Consider the following 21,995-nt stretch of genomic DNA (forward strand, 5'->3'; position numbering starts at 1 on the left):
CCTAGGAGCCAACTTCTAGGGGGCTGCCCCACACAAGTTGATGGACATTGCCATTCAAATGGTGTGCATGTGCTGCGTCTTGTGGGGTGGGGCTTACCTGCTCCCCCAGTATTTTATTCAAGTTGGCACCTCTAAATTAAAACAGCCTACAAAAGTTGCTTGCCTGCAAAATTATTTAGTATGTATAGCCAAAATGGGAGAAAGATTTACAAGCCAATTATCACTCGTGCCATTATTTTTCTTTCTGAGGTCTCTGTGGTTTAATCAAACTTTAACCACCCATGTGAGTCTTTTTCCACTTCTTTCAAAATGAGGAATGAGACTTTCAAATGAACACCAAATATATATATCTGAAATACAGCTATGGGACATGCAAGCAAGTCTTGTGCCCCAACATTCCTTCTAATATCAAAGTTGGTATGTGTATCACTTTGGCTGTGAGATGGGCCACTGTCAGAAAAAGTACTGGCTTCTGCAAATTCAGAGAACTCCTATCTCTTTATACAGCTATTAAGTTTTCTGCCCCTGAATCTGAGCACTTTAGCAGTAGTTAGCACAAGGATGTGAAATCTGTCGCCCTTCAGATGTTACTGGACTACAGTTATTCCTGACCATTGGTCATGCTATCTATGGGCTGATGTAAGTGGAATCCAACTTCCTCATCCCTGACATAGCACAACTGGGAAGACTTCAGAAGTGTGGGAAGAAACAAATGTGTACATTTCCACCCTCCTAAAATCTTTCTCCTCCCTGCCCCGCAGTGCTATAGGTTCCTGTTTCAAGAACACTTCTGTTTATGCAAGAGGAATATTGTTGCAAATCCCCAATTGTATACTTTTATCTGCAAACATCAGAAAGCAACTTGTGCAGGTCTCCCTCACTTTTAGCTAGCTCCAGCCAGGCGCACTCAGCTCACTCATGCACAAACTCTGGAAAGCACTGGTCTGAGACCCTAATCCTGTAAAATGAATTGCCCATTCAGGGGACCATCCATAGTCATTAAAAACATAACCCTGAGAAAACAAAGGCCCTAGCCACTCATTCACCATGATGAAGCCAGCCAAATCCACAACAGTGTATACATGGTATATCTACAGGCCTCCGGGCAATGTGCAAGTAGTTTAAAAATTCATTCAAGTTCTTTTCCAATACCTTACTTTTCATAACCAAGAATGACAGAAAATCTATCTTTGGGAATATGGAAGAAAATCCTTTTGAACAAGATGCAACCTTCTTCTCATCTATTTTGTTTCATCACAGTGCCCGAGGACAAAGATTTAAATTGCAAGATCATGAAGTATGCTTTTTGCAGGCATGTGATGATTTGATGGTATTTGACACAATTGATCGCTGCAAATGGAAAAGGTAGAAGAGCATCTAAATCTTGAGCTAAAGCACAAAGGTAAGTAGAGATATTTATTGCACATACAAATGATGAACAATACTGATGAGTTTCATGCATTTAAGGCTATTTTTTGGTGGATGAACCAAATACAGTGGTACCTCTACTTACGAATAACTCTACTTACGAATGTTTCTACTTACGAACAGAGCTCCGTCCGCCATCTTGGATGCGGTTTAGATAGGATTTTTTCTACTTACAAATTTTTAGATAGGGTTGCTTCTACTTCTACTGCTTCTACTTACGAATTTTTTCTGGAATTCCTATGGGATTCGACTTACAATTTTTTTCGACTTACAAATGTGTGTTCAGAACGCATTAAATTTGTAAGTAGAGGTACCACTGTAAAAACATGGTATAATTATCAGAAAGTGTCTTGGATGAATTGATTTATATAAGAACTACTATTCACGCCCAATAAAATGCCAATCTAGCAGTGTTCCTCTATTCTTAGCTTTCTTGGCAATAAAGTTATATGTGCTTGGTTGGTACCACTTCAGAATGCAAGCTTAGGACTTAAATGGCTGAATAATTCTTGAATGTTCCTTCTCCCTAGCTTCCTTGACAGATGTATCACACATGTAAAGGGTACATATAGGCTTCCCTACTCCAGACATCCATGCTCAACAAGAGGAAATCAGGGCAAGGAAAATTGTGACATTCCCTCCCCCTTCCCTCCCTGTCCCTTTGCCTTGTGTGCCATGGATTTTTAAATTGTAAGGCTGTGGGCAGGGACCCATCTTATCCCATTTGATTTTTGATTGTATGTAAGACCCAGGTGGCGCTGTGGTTAAACCACTGAGCCTAGGGCTTGCTGATCAGAAGGTCGGCGGTTCGAATCCCTGTGATGGGGTGAGCTCCCGTTGCTTGGTCCCAGCTCCTGCCAACCTAGCAGTTCGAAAGCACGTCAAAAATGCAAGTAGATAAATAGGAACCGCTACAGCGGGAAGGTAAACGGCGTTTCCATGTGCTACTCTGGTTTGCCAGAAGCGGCTTTGTCATGCTGGCCACATGACCTGGAAGCTATACGCCGGCTCCCTCGGCCAATAATGCGAGATGAGCGCGCAACCCCAGAGTCGGTCACGACTGGACCTAATGGTCAGGGGTCCCTTTACCTTTACCTTTTTAAGCCACTTTGGGAGCCCTTTTTGGTGGAAGAGTAGGATACAAATGCTCCAGAGAAATAAATAAATTACTATTTTTCAATTAGCATATGTATATTAGATGTAGAATTATACCACAATGCAATTGTGACATTAAATATCATTCACCGTTCATTTAGCACCTTTTTAATGCCCTTCCAAACCCTTAAGTCAGTGGTGTCTGAACTTTTTTCAAAGAGGGCCAATTTGATGAAGTGAAGGGCCATGAGGGCTGACCAAAGTTGTTATCCTTTTTTTAAGGATTTTACCCCAGGAAATAAATTGCCATGGGGGCCGGATTGAACCAACCGGTGGGCTGGATTAAGCCCCTGAAATGGATTTTGGGCATGCCTGCCTTAAGTACAAGCTGTAGATAGATAGATCTATACATGTACATAGATATATGGAAATATTTCAGGAATCCACTGCATTTTTAGTTACAATTGCCTTCTTTTGCTTTCAATGTCTGTGTTATTTATTTAAGACACCCTGCAGTGAAAACTGCCTTTCATTCAATAGCAGAAATGAGGAGAAAGAAGAAGAAAAATAGAATTCAGATAAATGATATCATGGAAATGGCACTCTCCCTCATTTTATGAGAACTTTTAAAAACTTATACAATAGGGAAAATCCTGTTCAGAAGCACTTTAAGTCTAAACATGCTTAACAAAGTGCATGCTGTTGTTGTTGTTGTTGTTTAGTCGTTTAGTCGTGTCCGACTCTTCGTGACCCCATGGACCATAGCACGCCAGGCACTCCTGTCTTGCACTGCCTCCCGCAGTTTGGTCAAACTCATGTTCGTAGCTTCGAGAACACTGTCCAACCATCTTGTCCTCTGCCGTCCCCATCTCCTAGTGCCCTCAATCTTCCCCAACATCAGGGTCTTTTCCAAGGATTCTTCTCTTCTCATGAGGTGGCCAAAGTATTGGAGCCTCAGCTTCACGATCTGTCCTTCCAGGGAGCACTCAGGGCTGATTTCCTTAAGAATGGATAGGTTTGATCTTCTTGCAGTCCATGGGACTCTCAAGAGTCTCCTCCAGCACCATAATTCAAAAGCATCAATTCTTCGGCGATCAGCCTTCTTTATGGTCCAGCTCTCACTTCCATACATCACTACTGGGAAAACCATAGCTTTAACTATACGGACCTTTGTCGGCAAGGTGATGTCTCTGCTTTTTAAGATGCTGTCTAGGTTTGTCATTGCTTTTCTCCCAAGAAGCAGGTGTCTTTTAATTTCGTGACTGCTGTCACCATCTGCAGTGATCAAGGAGCCCAAGAAGGTAAAATCTCTCACTGCCTCCATTTCTTCCCCTTCTATTTGCCAGGAGGTGATGGGACCAGTGGCCATGATCTTGGTTTTTTTGATGTTGAGCTTCAGACCATATTTTGCGCTCTCCTCTTTCACCCTCATTAAAAGGTTCTTTAATTCCTCCTCGCTTTCTGCCATCAAGGTTGTGTCATCTGCATATCTGAGGTTGTTGATATTTCTTCCGGCAATCTTAATTCCGGCTTGGGATTCATCTAGTCCAGCCTTTCGCATGATGAATTCTGCAGATAAGTTAAATAAGCAGGGAGACAATATACAACCTTGTCGTACTCCTTTCCCAATTTTGAACCACTCAGTTGTTCCATATCCAGTTCTAACCGTAGCTTCTTGTCCCACATAGAGATTTCTCAGGAGACAGATGAGGTGATCAGGCGCTCCCATTTCTTTAAGAACTTGCCATAGTTTGCTGTGGTCGACACAGTCAAAGGCTTTTGCATAGTCAATGAAGCAGAAGTAGACGTTTTTCTGGAACTCTCTAGCTTTCTCCATAATCCAGCGCATGTTTGCTGTTTGGTCTCTGGTTCCTCTGCCCTTTCGAAATCCAGCTTGCACTTCTAGGAGTTCTCGGTCCACATACTGCCTAAGCCTGCCTTGTAGAATTTTAAGCATAACCTTGCTAGCGTGTGAAATGAGCGCAATTGTGCGGTAGTTGGAGCATTCTTTGGCACTGCCCTTCTTTGGAATTGGGATGTAGACTGATCTTCTCCAATCCTCTGGCCATTGCTGAGTTTTCCAAACTTGCTGGCATATTGGGTGTAGCATCTTAACAGCATCATCTTTTAAAATTTTAAATAGTTCAGCTGGAATATCATCACTTCCACTGGCCTTGTTATTAGCAGTGCTTTCTAAGGCCCATTTGACTTCACTCTCCAAGATGTCTGGCTCAAGGTCAGCAACCACAGTACCTGGGGTGTACGAAACCTCCATGTTTTTCTGGTATAATTCCTCTGTGTATTCTTGCCACCTCTTATTGATGTCTTCTGCTTCTGTTAGGTCCTTACCACTTTTGTCCTTGATTATGGTAATCTTTGTACGAAATGTTCCTTTCATATCTCCAATTTTCTTGAACAGATCTCTGGTTTTCCCCATTCTATTGTTTTCCTCTATTTCTTTGCATTGCTCATTTAAGAAGACCCTCTTGTCTCTCCTTGCTGTTTTTTGGAAATCTGCATTCAGTTTCCTGTATCTTTCCCTATCTCCCTTGCATTTTGCTTGCCTCCTCTCCTCCGCTATTTGTAAGGCCTCGTTGGACAGCCATTTTGCTTTCTTGCATTTCCTTTTCCTTGGGATGGTTTTTGTTGCTGCCTCCTGTATAATGTTACGAGCCTCCATCCATAGTTCTTCAGGCACTCTGTCCACCAAATCTAAATCCTTAAACCTGTTCCTCACTTCCACTGTGTATTCATAAGGGATTTGATTCAGATTGTATCTTGCTGGCCCAGTGGTTTTTCCTACTTTCTTCAGTTTAAGCTGGAATTTTGCTATAAGAAGCTGATGATCTGAGTTACAGTCAGCTCCAGGTCTTGTTTTTGCTGATTGTATAGAGCTTCTCCATCTTTGGCTGCAGAGAATATAATCAATCTGATTTCGATGCTGCCCATTTGGTGATATCCATGTGTAGAGTCGTCTCTTGTGTTGTTGGAAGAGAGTGTTTGTGATGACCAGCTTGTTCTCTTGACAGAACTCTATTAGCCTTTGCCCTGCTTCATTTTGAACTCCAAGGCCAAACTTGCCAGTTGTTCCTTTTATCTCTTGATTCCCTACTTTAGCATTCCAATCCCCAGTAATGAGAAGAACATCCTTCTTTGGTGTCATTTCTAGAAGGTGTTGTAGGTCTTCATAGAATTGGTCAATTTCACTTTCTTCAGCTCCGGTAGTTGGTGCATAAACTTGGATTACTGTGATGTTAAAAGGTCTGCCTTGGATTCGTATCGAGATCATTCTGTCATTTTTGAGATTGCATCCCATTACAGCTTTTGCCACTTTTTTGTTGACTATGAGGGCCACTCCATTTCTACTACAGGATTCTTGCCCACAGTAGTAGATATGATAGTCACCCAAACTGAATTCGCCCATTCCCTTCCATTTTAGTTCACTGATGCCCAGGATGTCGATATTTATTCTTGTCATCTCATTTTTTACCACATCCAGCTTACCTCCATTCATGGTTCTTACATTCCAGGTTCCTATGCAATATTTTTCTTTACAGCATCGGACTTTCCTTTCGCTTCCAGGCATATCCGCAACTGAGCGTCCTTTCGGCTTTGGCCCAGCTGCTTCATCAGCTCTGAATCTACTTGTACTTGTCCTCCGCTCTTCCTCAGTAGCATGTTGGACGCCTTCCGACCTGAGGGGCTCATCTTCCAGCGTCATAACTTTTATATGCCTTTTGTCTTTGTCCATGGAGTTTTCTTGGCAGGGATACTGGAGTGGCTTGCCAGTTCCTTCTCCAGGTGGATCACGTTTAGTCAAAACTCTCCACTATGACCTGTCCATCTTGGGTGGCCCTGCATGGCATAGCTCATAGCTTCTCTGAGTTGAATAACAAAGTGCATACATGTTTGTAAACTATTTACAACAGGCACCCCCAACCTGCAGCCTCCAGATGTTTTGGCCTACAACTCCCATGATCCCTAGCTAACAGGACCAGTGGTCAGGGATGATGGGAACTGTAGTCCAAAACATCTGGAGGGCCGAAGGTTGGGAGTGCCTGATTTACAGTATAAGAATATAAAGTGTTTAATTCTTCCACATCATTTAGGGCACCAAGGATCCCAAAAGAATGCAACCCATTCCCTTACCAAGGGAGCGCAAAGTTACTACTGCATTTATCATTACTACCTTGAAACACTGACCAAGACTATCTCAAAACAGGGCTACAATTTTCAGAGTTGCAACTGCATCTTACATATAGCACATGAGCAGTGTGGTACATGCTATAAAAGTGCTAAAAGGTCTTCCAGCTCAGAGAAGTCCTTTAGTCATGTACACATACATACATACATACATACATACGGTGGTACCTCGACTTATGAACGGCTTGACAACCGAATTTGTCGGCTTACGAATGGAGCAAATGCCCGCACGCTTACGAATTTCTCGACATCCGAACGGAAACCGCCGTGGTTTTAGATAGGGTTTTTTTGACTTACGATTTTTTATATGGGGTTGCTTCGACTTACGAATTTTTCCATTTCCAATGCATTCCTATGGGAAATCACGTTTCCAATGGCGCTTTTCGACTTACGAATTTTTCGACCTATGAAGGTGCCTTCGGAATGGATTAAATTCGTAAGTCGAGGCACCACTGTACATACTATACACACCTGCAAACACGCACACACCCTCAGTGGTAGAGAACATGCATGTAGAAGTTCCCAGGTTAAGTTCTTGGCTTCTCCATTAAAAAGGATTCAAAAGGATTCAGGCAGCAGGGCTGAAAAATACCCTGGGAGCCCACTGCTAGTCAGAGCAGGCAATATTAGGTTGGAAGGTCTAATTTGCTATAAGATAGCTTCATACATTCATAAAGTATTTATTTTCCCCCTGAAATAGTCTCCCTCTACAGCTTGACCACTCCCAATTCTTCACCCAAATTCACACATGGAAGAATTTAAGTATATATTCTGATGTAGTACTGTGCAGGTCCAGATTCCACTCTGCGTCCTAAATATTTGTTTGAAGAAATGGATCCTTAGTCACGATGCATTGTTGAAATAAATATTAGCAGACACATTACATGTTATTCTGGTTTATGATTCATTTTGACTGATTTTATCTAGGGTGTAAAATATATTGTACACCACTTAGAAACCACGATATTAAGGGGTATATAAATTGTTGAAATAAAGAAAAACATGCACACATTTTGGAATGGGGCATCAAGGTTCACTGGCAAGTGAAATTATTATCTTCTGTAAGTTTGCTTTTTCCAAGATCATTCTTGTAAAAGCTTACACAGACTCCCGATGAGCATCAACACACAAATGAAAAAAATAACACACAAATGAGATTCAAGGGAGGTATGGGATTTCCAAAAACTACTAAGAAGCAAATTCACATTAATCAGTCAGGGATTCCCTGATGTCTGTCCTAAACAAACAAGTTTAAATATCCAAGATTTCATCTTAGAAATCTATTTTGGATTATCTCCAGAACCTTGAAATCCACCTACACAACTAAACTCTATATGGAAACATCTGCATGTCTAGCACTTAATCAACATAACACACAATGTAATTTATTAGGTAGCATTATTCTGCCTATGTGTATCCACCTGCACTTTTCCACTCTCAAAAAGCCTGGTTTTCCTCTAATGGAATACAGAACATAGGAATAGGAACTGGATCAGACCTGTGCATATGGGCTAAGAATACTGTCTTTCCTATTTTATCACATTATAAGCAATGCTCTGCAGACTACATGGCTCTAGAGATTCATATAAAAGCCTAATACACTGAAATCTGAAGGTTCTCCAGAGGCATCTCTTCTAGACAGACATACAGACTTTTCCATTTGTCTAAAGCAGGGGTGGAGAACCTATGGCCCTCCAGCTTGTTGGGCTCCAATTACTATCAGCCTCAGCCAGCATAGCCAATTATCAGGGATGGTGTGATTTATAGTTTAGCAACATCCAGAAGGCCACAGGCTGCCCATCTCTGAATGTGTGGGTAAAGTGTAGTAATTTTTTTCATGTAGCATACTAAATTTACCTAGAATTGTAGAGTTGGAAGGGTCCACAAGGGTCATCTAGTCCAACCCCGCAATGCAGGGATCTTTTGCCCAACATGGGGCTCGAAGCTATGGCCCTGAGATTAAGAGTCTGATTCTCTACTAACAGAACTATCCATGACACTGGTAAAGTTACATATGGATACTACAAAGCGTATCACAGTTACACAGTTACTGAGATCTATACATGGCAGGAAGTGAAATAGTTTCATTCTTGCCAGAGTGACTACATTTACAGAAGCAACGAAAACATTAAGCATGAAATGCAGGTATGTTGCTTGTCCATTTTCCTTTTCATTGCTTCCCTTCGAGACTTTTTTTATTGTCTTGGGCCTACTTGGAGAGATTGCACAGGAAAACATTAACGAGTTGGTAAAAGTTAAGAAACACACCCACACATCTCTCTTTTATTTCATTTATTAAGATATTTCTATAATTTTTTCCCCAAAGCTAAAAGTACTGTACAACAACAACAACAACAACAACAAGACACAACATCCAACCACAAAACCAGAAAGTTCTGTTGTGCTAAAGAACCTTGTGTCTTTAAGCTTCTCCACAGTTGGTGCAGTTTTCATGCATGACAGAGAACCAGGCAGCTCAATCCAAATTAGTGTTTCATTGCCATGCTCCCAAGATTATAGCAAATTCTGAAGTGTATTATACAAAAATGATATATGGAGTCATTAGACACAAGAAACACTACAATATGGTTCATAGCCAAGCAGGGATTAAGAGGTTTTATCCAGAGGTCGGCAACCTAAGGCCCATGGGCTGGAAGCGGCCCATGAGGGTCGCTTAACTGGCCCATGAGCCACCCCCAAACCAAGCCGCTCGTTCGGCAAGTCCCCGCCCGCTGTGCTAAACCTGCACAGCACAGCAGAGGGTCTCTCTTCCAGAAATCGCTTCTGTCCAGCCCATGCCCGGTAAGCCTTGCCGACCCCTGGTTTTATCTCACCCCCTAAAGAAGAGTAGAAGCCATTCACATCTTAGAACTGAGACTCAAATTCAACAACTATGGCTGAAAACTATGGCTATGACTGTGTTCTTAATAGCCTTGTATTTGTCATGCCGATATATCTCAACTCCTGATCTTTCTCCAAGGAGCTCCAAGAGGCATACATGGAGATTATTATCCCACTTTAGCCTCACAACTACAGTACTTTCTTCCACAGGTTTGGCCTCAGATTGCCTAGTGAGCTTCAGGACTGAGGGGGGAAATTACACAATTCTCCTTGGCCCAAAGCCAACTACCTAACTGAATATGAACAACAACTGGACTATGCAAGGTGCACAGAAGTTTCTGAAATAATGTGCACAATGTGGATGTCTAATACAATAGAGCACGACCTATTTCCATCTTCACACAACAAAAATTTAGCTATGTTTTCTCCCAACTGTAATCCACCACACTCTGCCCTGCAGTGCCACACGTCTATTGCTATTCACAAGTGCACAAGGGTATTTTACTACTTGAGTTGAACTATCCTTTTTTTTACCAATTACAGAACACACAAACAGTTCAATCCCATTTCCTCCAGAGCAGTTTATGTAGAGAAAAAGTGTGTATGTATGGAACTATAAAAAAAAACCCCAGCTTTGACAAAACTCCAAAGCTTGTACACCATTCCCCACAGATTGTGGCCCAATAAAAAGCATCATTTAACCTACTTTACTTCCTTTGAGACCAGCTTAGTAACCGCCATCAAAGCAATGTCTCCATACAGTAAATCAAAGACTGGTGCAGATGAATCAGATATCTCTTAGGACGGAACATGCAAGTCTTGTATTTCTTGCTATAAGACAATTGGTCCAGCTGTTCAAGCTATAGCAGTCTTCACTTCTTTTAAATTCTGAAGGCAGGTAATGAATTATTGTACTGCAGCATCATTTATACTTTAAATGTCCTTCTGAAATGGCTATAGTAAAGTAACAGTGCAAAGTTACCTTTCTTTTCATGAGAGAACAATGCTGACCACACCTGCTTGACCTGGACATCACCTGTATATCCCAAGTAGTAAGGATAATGTTATGCTTGCCATATCCCTCTTCTGTTGTTGTTTAGTCATTTAGTCATGTCCGACTCTTCATGACCCCATGGACCATAGCACGCCAGGCACTCCTGTCTTCCACTGCCTCCCGCAGTTTGGTCAAATTCATGTTGGTGGCTTTGAGAACACTGTCCAGCCATCTCGTCTTCTGCTGTCCCCTTCTCCTTGTGCCCTCAATCTTTCCCAGCATCAGGGTCTTTTCCAGGGAATCTTCTCTTCTCATGAGGTGGCCAAAGTATTGGAGCCTCAGCTTCAGGATCTGTCCTTCCAGTGAGCACTCAGGGCTGATTTCCTTAAGAATGGATAGGTTTGATCTTCTTGCAGTCCATGGGACTCTCAAGAGTCTCCTCCAGCACCAAAATTCAAAAGCATCAATTCTTCGGCGATTCTTTATGGTCCAGCTCTCACTTCCATACATCGCTACTGGGAAAACCATAGCTTTAACTATACGGACCTTTGTTGGCAAGGTGATGTCTCTGCTTTTTAAGATGTCCCTCTTCACTTCCTCTCTTTTCTCAATTAAAAGAGAACAGAAAGTTTAACCTTTATTAACAAGAGCACTTCGCCTTTTGTATGTTACCACTGCTTCAAGTTTTAGAAGTATTTAATCCCCTATAATTTAGACAGATTGAATTTTTCTTTCGCAAATTAGGATTAAATCCACTGATTTGCAATTGATTTGCACATGGGGGGGACCAGCCAGTTATTAAGTCCTAACTGAGTAATTTGCAGCTTATTTCACCCCAGCTAATTAAAATGTAATCACTATTGTTTGACAATGTGCATTCTGTCAGCAGTTTTTACTTCAGAAAGAAATCATGCCAAGAAAGCACACACATAAAAAGGCCTTTCTCTAAGAACTGGCTGGTGTAAATTGCTTCCTTTAGCCAGTGAAACTGTAAAACAAAAAGAGTTACAACCAACTGACAACAGTAAAAAAAGGGGGGGCGGACTAATCCCCTTTCAAGATAATTAACTGGGTTTAACAATTTCCAGCTTCTGATATATCTCCTGAAGAAAAGACTTGTTCATAGAAGGCAGTTTTTGGTTTGGATTTTTATCCAGTGTATCTTTATCTAATCTATACTTAACTGTACTAATCATGAATGCAGATGGATTACAGTGTGTGTGTGTGTGCACGCACACATGCTCTATACACCCATGATTCTTGAAACAATAGAATGCACTTCTGATTCTTCTTCTTTCTGGTTCACCTTGGTGAAGAGTACTATACTGCCTACAAAAGTAGGCATTTTCATAGACAGAAAAAAATGCTATTGCCCTACCACAGATTGTTCCTAGTGCTCCATAGGATAATAGTGAGGATGACAATCAAGGTCTATCTCTTTACTTTTTCATCATCTAGACTGGATTTGATTTTGTCTTGTGTTGCTGAGCTTTGGAATCATCATACATACATCGTGCATTCAAATGAAGATATTGTCTAAAAAAGTGAATGTGTTATTTTTCACTTGCAAATGGGATGCTGGGAAATTATTACAATTCATTCAGTTCATGCTTGAGATCTTCTTTTTCTAGGTCTCAACAACCAAGTAAAGAATAAGTGAAAATATGAAAGTGAATGAAAAATAAGAGTAATAGACGCAGACCCACTGATTTCATTACATCTCCTCTGAGTAGGACTAAATTGGATATTGCTCCCAAGAATGCAAAAAGGGGCAGGAAATGCAAAAGTAGATGAATAGCACCTTTCACAACCATTCTTTAGTAAGAACCATAAGGTCTTGTAGCATATTATAGCCTAAAAAAACTCACTATGGCATAAACTTTAATGGACCAAAGTCTACTTCAACCTTTAGACGTGTGCTACAGAGTACACCATACAAACAGATGCAGTCAATCCTATCCACATTTGCTTAGTATGATCTCCCATTGAGTCAGCAGGATTTAGTCACAGGTAATAAGTGACTCTCATGCCATATCTTTGCTGACTAGTCTATATTGTAATTCTTGTCTACTTCATGGAATATAAGTAATCATATATACATTGTGCTCTGCATTATTTAATGTGAGAGCTTAGCTCATCCAGAAATACACTACAAATGTTGATGTTCCCTGCCACCAGTTGGAAAGGCTCAATCATATTTTTATATGCAAAAGCTTTTCACATCCAAGCTGCTTTTTCCCACCAAACGCTTCAAAATGAGCACAGGAACTTATCTCTGCCCACTCCAATTATTACACTCTCCTTCCCCCCCCCAAAGTGGATACAGCACACGTGAACAGAGAAAGTATTTAAAGTGGGCTTGTTTAAAAACCAAGCAACCGTGATGTATCAAGAGTATTTTAATGTATCAGAGTTCCTGAGTCACTGTGTCAGCAATATGTGCTGAATTTTAAAATGAAGAAGAACTTATGGATATGATAAATGTGTCCATACTGGAGTTACCAGCAGCCAGCTTGCTATTATTTTTGAAATAAAATATACTCAAATTGATGAAAGTAGAACTCTGTGGCACAAGATATGCTATGCAGGCCACATCTGTATAAATTTAACAGCGGGTGCCCTCTACAACTAGACTACAACTCTGTACCCTGTAACACGCCTACATCCTATTTATTTCAACAAGGCTTAAGCACACTTAACTGGACATAGGATTGTAGCCTTAGGGGACACACTGCATCCCTCCCACCTGGCAGCTTCCCACGCTGTTGATTGAACACTTTGCAATAAGCAAGAGATGCACACAAATAGCCTCCTGGTTAAACAAGGTGTCCTTTATCCCTGCCTTGGTTATCCCAGAACTACCGTACTCATGCAAGCTGCACTGGCAGAACAGATAACCTGGGGGATTTTGTTCCATGGTGGAATTGCCAGGAAGTGAAGAAGACCTAAACAACACTAATAGATTCATGCATACCCATACAAGCAGCAAGGTTCAAAGGTCCAAGGAATATAATTATGAGACACAGATGTGTATTTAGATAGCAAGCTTTGGACTGGAAAAAATACAATTAGGCCACAGTCCTATACTCTTTTACATAAGAGGAAGCCTCATTGGGCATAATGAGACTTACTTTTGAGTAGGTGCCAAGATAAAGGCTTGTGCTTTTAGCCTCACATGATCACAGAGGTTGTGCTCAACTGGATTTTTAGAGTAACTGTAGTTTAAGCATAGAAAGTGATGGCAGGAAAAGCCTGAATTTTTTTTCTATTAATTTTTTAAAAAAAAGCCTGATCAGAAGGCTACAAGAATAACCCCCTCACTCAGGAAACCAGTACCTATTCTGTATGAGGTTTTTGTAATTCTACACAATAAAACCATGGTTGAATGTAACATCCATATTCTAAGAGGCAGCATAGAGGGATGTTCTGCTGTATCTTTTTTCTTCTGCTCTGACAATGGACAATTATATAAATGAATTTCTGAAACAATGAAAATCAAGAAAACCTTTACAGAAGGGAAAAAAACTATTACCCAACACACATGAATTCTGAATATAAAGTAGTTTAGGGGCCCATCATCTTACCACTTCATACTTTCAGAATGTCAACCTAAAACACAGTACCATCAAATTTGCCTACTTTTTAAGGGAGTGCACACATATGAAACAAGATACGATATGCTGCAAAAATGCTTAGGGTAGGTAACAGAAAACACAGTTATTGATTATCACATCATCACCACCCATTCAGCTGCTTTTGGACTCAAAAGCACTGGTGGGAAATTGAGCCATTATCGTCTCCTGCTTCTTTTTCCAGGCAAAATCAAAACATGATCTGCACGTGAGTGATCAGGGAGAATTGCTCCAGCACATTGCCTTTGGCAGGAAGCACAGAAGCTACATTACACACACTGTGCTATCAAAATAACTGCCAGAGAAAGAAGTGCAAAGTAAGTGGGACACATGCATAAGAAATTAACTTCTTCCCTCCCTGCCTTCAGGGGTCACCTTTTTCAAAGTGCCCCTGTTTTCTGAACTTACAGCCCAACCCGATGCAGCCAGCGTTCGGCAGGCTGCAACATCTAAAACCCGTGATTTCAGTAGAATCAGGCAGCCTGCAACTCTGAAAAGAATCAAGCAGCTTGTGTGCTGAACTGTTCTTGGCCAATCAAACTAGCAAACCGGTTGCGAGCCTGATTGCAAAGACACATCTGTAGAATGCAGGGCTGCATTCAACCACAGCGAAGTGTAAGAACAACTTCAGCATCTACCAGGACTCTTTCATCCACACATGCAGACACTCGCATGCTTGTACTGAAAGGAACCAGTAAGAATGAACTGAATGTTTTATGGGGCAACCTTCTTCTACCTTTTCAGCAATTTCAGAAGTCAAGCAATATAGGCATGTCATACCGATTTCCAGTAAGAAAGAACCTTACTGGAAACCACAAACTTTTATCATGGGTTGATGAATCCAGAAAAACCAGCTCTCTCTAGTTACTCGCAATCATTAGAAAGAACAGAGACCTCTTTGCCACTCGGGTGAAATAATGACTATACTAACGTAGATGAGAAACATGTCCCACACGTGAACAGGCATCGCGGAAAGGAAAGGGGACGTCAGCCCTTATTTATTTGTTTTTTAAATTGTGTGTGTTGCTAGTCGTGTTGCGAGGGACTGTTTAGGAGTAAATAATCTGCTTTCAGAGGTTCGGAGATCGCCCTGTCAGACCACGCACCCCTGTCGCCCCTACTTCAAGATCTGCGTGGCTTGATCCGGAGTAACTGACCACCTTCCGGTTTTGTGGTCAATGCAAACACGAATCCACTTCACCCTTAGAATCACAGAGACGTACGTTTGTGTGTGTGAGAGAGAGAGAGACCATTGGGTTTGTGTAAATAAGTAATTGGGGGGGGGGAACAACTGCCGCTCTCCGCTCACTACGCTTAACGCAGCCCTCCCGAGACTCCCCCTCCAGCTTTACGCGCGTCTCCCGGGGAGCAAATCCCGCCGTGTTCCACGGGACTCGCGTAAAACGCGAATGAGGCTCCTCAACCTTGCGCGCAGGTGCCGTCCGCAACCCGTCACGTCCCCTCGTTCCCCTTCTCCCGCTCCCTCTCTTGAAACTGCCCAGCCTCGCGCTTCCTTCCCACGGAGAGGAGCGCGCGAGTTTGAGCAAGCCAGGTGCGAACGAAGTCTCTGCGGAGGGAGAGAGGCTTCGCCCTGCCTGCCCGGGAAGCTGCTCGCTTTCCCCCCGCCGCACGCCGCCCGTACCTGGAAATGCTTGAAGAAGGCGGAGATGCGCGTGATCTGCAGACTGAGGCACCTGGAGGTGCACCTCGCTCCGTAGACGCTGGCCGCCGAGAAGGAGTCGTCCTGCCTGCGAGCCGCCTCTCCTGCAGCAGCAGCAGCGCCGCCTCCGCCGCCGGCCGCCACGCCGGGGAGGCAGCCCCAGGAAGAAGCCGTAATCCAGAGGAGAAGGGTCAAAGGCACGCCGGGCTCCTGAAACCCCATGGCTTTGTGTATAATGCGCGCCGGCGAGAAGGAAGCGCGGGAGGAGGAGGAGGAAGAAGCAGCAGCAGCGAAGCCCCAACGGCAGCCGCCTTCAGGACGCTCGGCGCGCGCCACTGAGCCAAAAGGAGGCGAGACGAGGCAGCCTCGGCGCGCAGAACAAACTCGGCGAGGAGGGGGGGGGGGCGAGAGAAAAAGTTCAATCATCCAACTCTCTTCAACCCCCCGCCAGTCTCCGCCGAGCTCACCGCCCTCCCCTCACTCCCAGGAGGGGGTGGGGAGAGGGGTGACAGAAGGCGGCGCGATTGGCTGCGGGAGGCCTGAGTGGCAGCGCGGCAGGAGGGGGGCGGGCAGGTCGCGCGAGTCGCGGCGGTGCTGCTGAAGCAGCGAGGGAATGGGTAGTCGGGCGGGCGGGGGGGGGGATTTGGCGTTGTTGAAAAGGCGGGAGGCTTCGGGTGAAGAACTTTCTGCCGTGCTGTACACGGCAGCGCGGCGCGGGCTGAAGCGTTGCGAAGCTCCCGCGAAGACGTGCGCCCCTCTCCAGCCAGGCGGGCGGGAATCGTACATCTGTCGCGCGCAGACACCTGACGGAGCACCTTTGCGAAGTGCAGCGCGCGGGCAAAGGGGCAAAGGCTCGAAGGGATGAGGGCCTGAGGGGAGGTTTTGCTGCCTGAGGCGGAGCGCCCACACACAAACACACACACAAAAAGCCCCACAAGTATGGAGTTATTTTGACGCCTGAGGCACGAAATCCCACAAGTGCCTCCCCTCCCCGACAGTAAAAAATAAGAATTGTTGTTGTTGTTGTTGTTATTATTATTATTATTATTATTATTATTATTATTATTATTTATTAGCATCCCTTTTCTGACACTCTCTAGTCTAAACCATGGGTAGGCAAACTAATGCTCTGGGGCCGGATCCGGCCCAATCACCTAAATCTGGCCCAGGGATGGTCCGGGAATCAGCATGTTTTTACATGAGTAGAATGTGCCCTTTTATTTAAAATGCATCTCTGGGTTATTTGTGGGGCCTGCCTGGTGTTTTTACTTGAGTAGAAGGTGTGCTTTTATTTAAAATGCATCTCTGGGTTATTTGTTGGGGCATAGGAATTTGTTCTTCTTTTTTTCAAAATATAGTCCGGCCCCCCACAAGGTCTGAGGGACAGTGGACAGGCCCCCTGCTGAAAAAGTTTGCTGACCCCTGCTCTAAACAAGCAGCCCGAGGCATCCACCGCCTCCTATCTAATGGTAGGGCTGGTATTGTCAGGGGCAGGGGTGCCATCTTGAATAAAATGTAGGGGGGCAGGTAAGCCTCATGCTGCATAATCGATCACATAGCATGGCGCGCAAACACCATTTGAATGGTAATACCCAGTAACTATGGGGTGGCCTGGCCCCCTCAAATATTTTATGGGGAGGGCAAAGGGACCTCTGCCCCTTGGAGTTGCCACCTGTGGTCTGGGGCAGAGAACTAATAAAAGAGAGGGACAACTGCCCCACGTCAGGACAATGCCCACTGTACCCAGACACAGGCTTTAAGGCTGCACCTTAAGAGGACACCTTTAAGTTAGGTGCTGACTTTAAAAGCACCAATCTTAATACTGGCACAAACTCTTTTCAGTACACAGTCTTGCATCTTCCAAAGGGGCACACCCAGCAGTCTTACCAGATCCTGCATGTTGTTATTAGGATGGTTTAATAATCATGCATACACAGGAAAATCAGGTGGAACCATAGCTCAGTGACAGAGGGGGTCCTTTCAGGTACCAGTAAGTCAATAGTGAACTAGATACAGTGTATCAGTGACTCTTTACTCAAATGTAACAGTTCAAATGCAACCGTCTGGCACTGAAGGAATTTCCAAACCTGACAATGGAAAAACAGGAGTTATTGAAACTGAAACTGTGGCCTAAGGCAAAGTTCGGATACAGCCACTTAATATACAGTCATACCTCGGTTTGCGACCGCAATCCGTTCCGGGGAGCCGGTCGCTCCCGGTCGCTCCCTGAATTGGTCGCTCCCCGATGCACGCTTCTGCGCGTGCGTGAAGCACTAATACAGCGCTTCTGTGCACACACACGCTGCGCAGATTGCTTCTGCGCATCCGAGTGCCGCGGAACCCAGATGCAAACACTTCCGGGTCCGTGGTGGTCAGAAACTGAAGTGGTCACAAACCAAGGTGGTCACAAACCAAGGTATGACTGTACTTATAAATGTTCACAAATCCTTAGAGAAGACAGTTATGGAAGCAGAATATTTAGAGCTGTGGTGTTACCTCTTTACTTAAAACTGTTTTACTCTTTAAGCATATCATAAGAGCAGACAAATATGTTCTATAAAATTAGCTGATGTGCATATAAACACTGCTTATAGTCACAAACACACTAAGCCTAGTGACATAAGAACAGACATTTTTCAATTCTTGTAGACCCTGTTGCATTTTCTTTGTCCAAATTTCATATTTCTTTGGTTGCCGGAATATTTCATGAGTTGTTGTTTTTTAACTAAACATATCATTTTGCCTTAAAAAATCAGCAAATGGTCAATTGCTTTAATCCTGTGAACTGCCATCAAAACAGAGAAGAGGACATATGTATCACTTGGGGCAATGCTGCAACAAGAGGGCAGCTCTGACATTCAAGCAAAGATGAACATAAATTTGCATCTTGCCAATATCAATAGGAGATTGGAAGAAACCTTGGCAAGAAGGTTCTGTTTATGCAGCACCATCCTAAGGGTCTTTCCAGCTCCAAAGGTTCCTGGAATATTTGCATGGTTCTGCACTGAGTCTTGCCAGTGGCTTTGCCTGGAATTTGGCAGTGATTTCATGTTGTGGCAACAGCAGAAACTTCAGCCCCTCTTGCACCCCCAGCTACCATAGCTTGGCACAACTGAACTACAAACCTTCCTTTTCCTAAGGCTGGAAAAAAGTGTCAAGAGATAATAGCTTGGCAACCTAATCTTTAACATATTTATTTGGAACTAAGCCTTTCTGTTTAAAGTGAGACTTGTTTCCAAGTAGCTGTGCTTATTCCAATTTCATGCTGAATGTAGCAGGTGAAGCTTGTAGAAAACCTCAGTGTGTTGTTTAAACATGAAATTTTGAAATCATTAAGTCCAGTGCCCTTAGGTAAAAACTGCAACATTTTAAAATGCCAAACATCTTGAGCTGTTAAAAGTTTACTGAAGTTATGGATAAGAACTATGGTACTTTCTTTTTTATTTTTAGCTATTATAACTGGCGTTCACACAACCTCAGAATCTGTAAATTGAAAGTACTGTAATAGAGATACTTCGCAGCCTAGTGCCATAGCTGCCAAGTTATCCCTTTTTTAAAGGGAAATTCCCTTATGCTGAATAGGCTTCCTCGTGAGAAAAGGGAAAACTTGGCAGCTATGCCTAGTGCTGGGACCCTAATCTAGTAACAGAGCAATTCTATATGTGACTACTCATCAATAAGATCCATTGAGTTCAATGAGGCTTGGGTAACTGGGTGTAGGATTGCAGCCTAAAGCTACCTGGAAGTTAGTGTGTTTGCTTACCCAGCTTATAACACTCTTTGAGTGCAGAAGGGAATAAGGAACGTGCAAGACGAGACCAGGCAATTGGCAGGCAGTATGAAGCCTCTGGATTGGCAATGCCTGGCATAAACAGGAGAAGCCTGGCCATCTGCCCTTGCTTGTTCAAGTAACCTCTCTCAGCTGCACTTCAGTCATCAGCAGGAATCTAGAGACTGGATGTGTCTATGGCTGTTGCTAGCTGGAGACCAGGCTGGCCCTGACATGTACATGCTGGGCTATATGTATTATGAAAATATGCCTTGGTGTGGGCATACATTTCTAACTGTACCATGTGGTTTGAATTCTCAAAGTATTGCTTATAATATATTAGTATTATTAGTCTCTCCCCCCCAAAAAAGGAACTCAAAGCAACTTCCAATAACAAACATTAAAAATAAATATAAAAAACAAGAGTTGAAAAAGGTAGGGATGCAAGTAAACTGAATTGAACAAGAATGAGTACTTCCCTATGAGACTTGAAGCAATATCCGAGACCTCCCCATCCCCCCCAATTTGTTTTGCAAACCCTAACATTCCATTTCTCAACTCCTCTCAAGACATAGGTTAGACTAGATCAGGTATCCCCAAACCTCAGCCCTCCAGATGTTTTGGACTACAATTCCCATCTTCCCCAACCACTGGTCCTGTTAGCTAGGGATCATGGGAGTTGTAGGCCAAAACATCTGGAGGGCCATAGTTTGGGGATGCCTGGACTAGATGATTCTCATTGTCCCTCCAACTCTACAATTCTGTGAAAGCCTTAATTCATGGAGTCACACAGTCTTCAAACTTTTGATATAATTTTCTCTGTCTGTTAATACCGTAACCCAGGAACACAACCACCAGCTAAGTTCTCAGTCCACACCACTCAAGCATCAGCCCATCTTCCCCTCTTAACTGAAAGCCTGACGAAAAGCACAGCTTTCCACCCGCCATACTCACTATGAAGTTGTTACAGTAAGTGCCACACTTTTTAACAACACAAAAAGAGGTGTTGGTATTCCATGTCCCCTGGGAAAAAAGCCCTGGAGGGAACTGTATCGCGGGTGGAGCAAGAATCCAATCAAGCTCCAGGTTCCAAATTAATTAAGTTTTATTAATTAAATAAGAATATAAAGGGAAACATAAGAAAGGCAGCTTACTGGCCTGCCAAAATATAATAAAACATAATAAAACAGCTTACTGTTCCGGCAAAACCTAAAATAAGCAGTCTTCTGTAGCAAGCATGCACCCAGAAAGTCAGGGTCACTTTGCTGTTCCCAGGAGCCAGAGCATAAAAGGAAAATTCAATATTGTCTGCTATCTTAATCAGAAAGCTCTTGAGTGGCAGTCAAAGGGCAATTGACTGGGATGTGAGCCTGCATGTAGACATGTAAACCAAGATGATCAAGGGTTTGGAAACCAAGCCTTATGAGGAACAGTTGAGGGAGTCAGGTATGTTCAACCTGGCCTGGAAAAGAGGAAACTGAGAGGAGATATACTGGTAATAGCCATCTTCAAATATCTTAAGGGCTGTCACATGAAGATGGAGCAAGCTTGTTTTCTCTTGCTCTGGAGCGTAGGACCTGAACTTCAAGTCACAAGAAAGGAGATTCCAACTAAACATCAGGAAGAGCTGATTGACAGAGGAATAGTCTGCCTCAGGAGGTGCTGGACTCTAATTCCTTGGATGCTTTTAAGCAGAGGTTTAGTTGAGATTCCTGCATTGAACAGGGTTGGAATAGATGACCCTTCCAACTCTACTATGATTCCAGGGCAGTCTCAAGCAGGTCGGGCGCCCTGGCGCTGAGGGGTGGAGATCGCTCCGGCGCCCCCGCCCTCGTAGGGTGTAGCATGGTTTCCACATCGCGCACGGCTTTGCCGCACGGCGCCCTGCCTACCGGCCTGGCGCCCTGGCGCACCGCGCCAAAGGGGCTCTACCTAGAGCCGGCCCTGTATGATTCTATATCTGAAGAAAGGAAGGTGTAATTGGAGGATATTGGAGTCTTAAAAGTGAAAGGCTTTCTGAGTTCAGATTTCCATCACAATGTCCTTATACTCACACCGTTTATAATATACATTTGACTGACTTTAGCCTTCTTCAGGCATTACTTTCATGCAAAGTGTAAGGGGCTGTGGCAGTGCATGTTTAGCAACACTTCCCAAAGTCATATGGCTCGCCATTCCCCCCCACCCAATGGGCATACCGGTAACCACCCAGTGGGCATACACCTCTGCCATAGCAGTGGATATGCTCCAGACAGTTTAGAAGCCTGAGAGATGAGGGTTCCTAAACCATGCCATCAGTCTCCATGCGTAGAACAGGGCCCCAACATTGCATGGTCAGAAGGAGCCATGAGACTTGGGGTGGGGGGGGTGTCT

General features: G+C 43.5%; 1 protein-coding gene across 2 annotated transcripts in view; it reads right to left on the reverse strand.

The window, feature by feature from the left end:
* Positions 1-21,995, reverse strand: part of ANOS1 (anosmin 1) — a 140,193-nt gene that overhangs the window by 80,136 nt on the left and 38,062 nt on the right. Inside the window, exon 1 of one of the 2 annotated variants that reach the window (XM_035115473.2) lies at positions 15,836-16,366. The exons of the other annotated variant lie outside the window; for it this stretch is intronic. Within the exon in view, the coding sequence (XP_034971364.2) occupies positions 15,836-16,279 (444 nt within the window). The 5' untranslated portion in view covers positions 16,280-16,366. Of the gene's footprint in view, positions 1-15,835; positions 16,367-21,995 lie in introns of those variants that run through there. 2 annotated transcript variants of the gene reach the window in all.

This window comes from Zootoca vivipara, chromosome 4 (genome assembly GCF_963506605.1).
Source record: "Zootoca vivipara chromosome 4, rZooViv1.1, whole genome shotgun sequence".
In the NCBI taxonomy this organism is placed as follows: domain Eukaryota; kingdom Metazoa; phylum Chordata; class Lepidosauria; order Squamata; family Lacertidae; genus Zootoca; species Zootoca vivipara.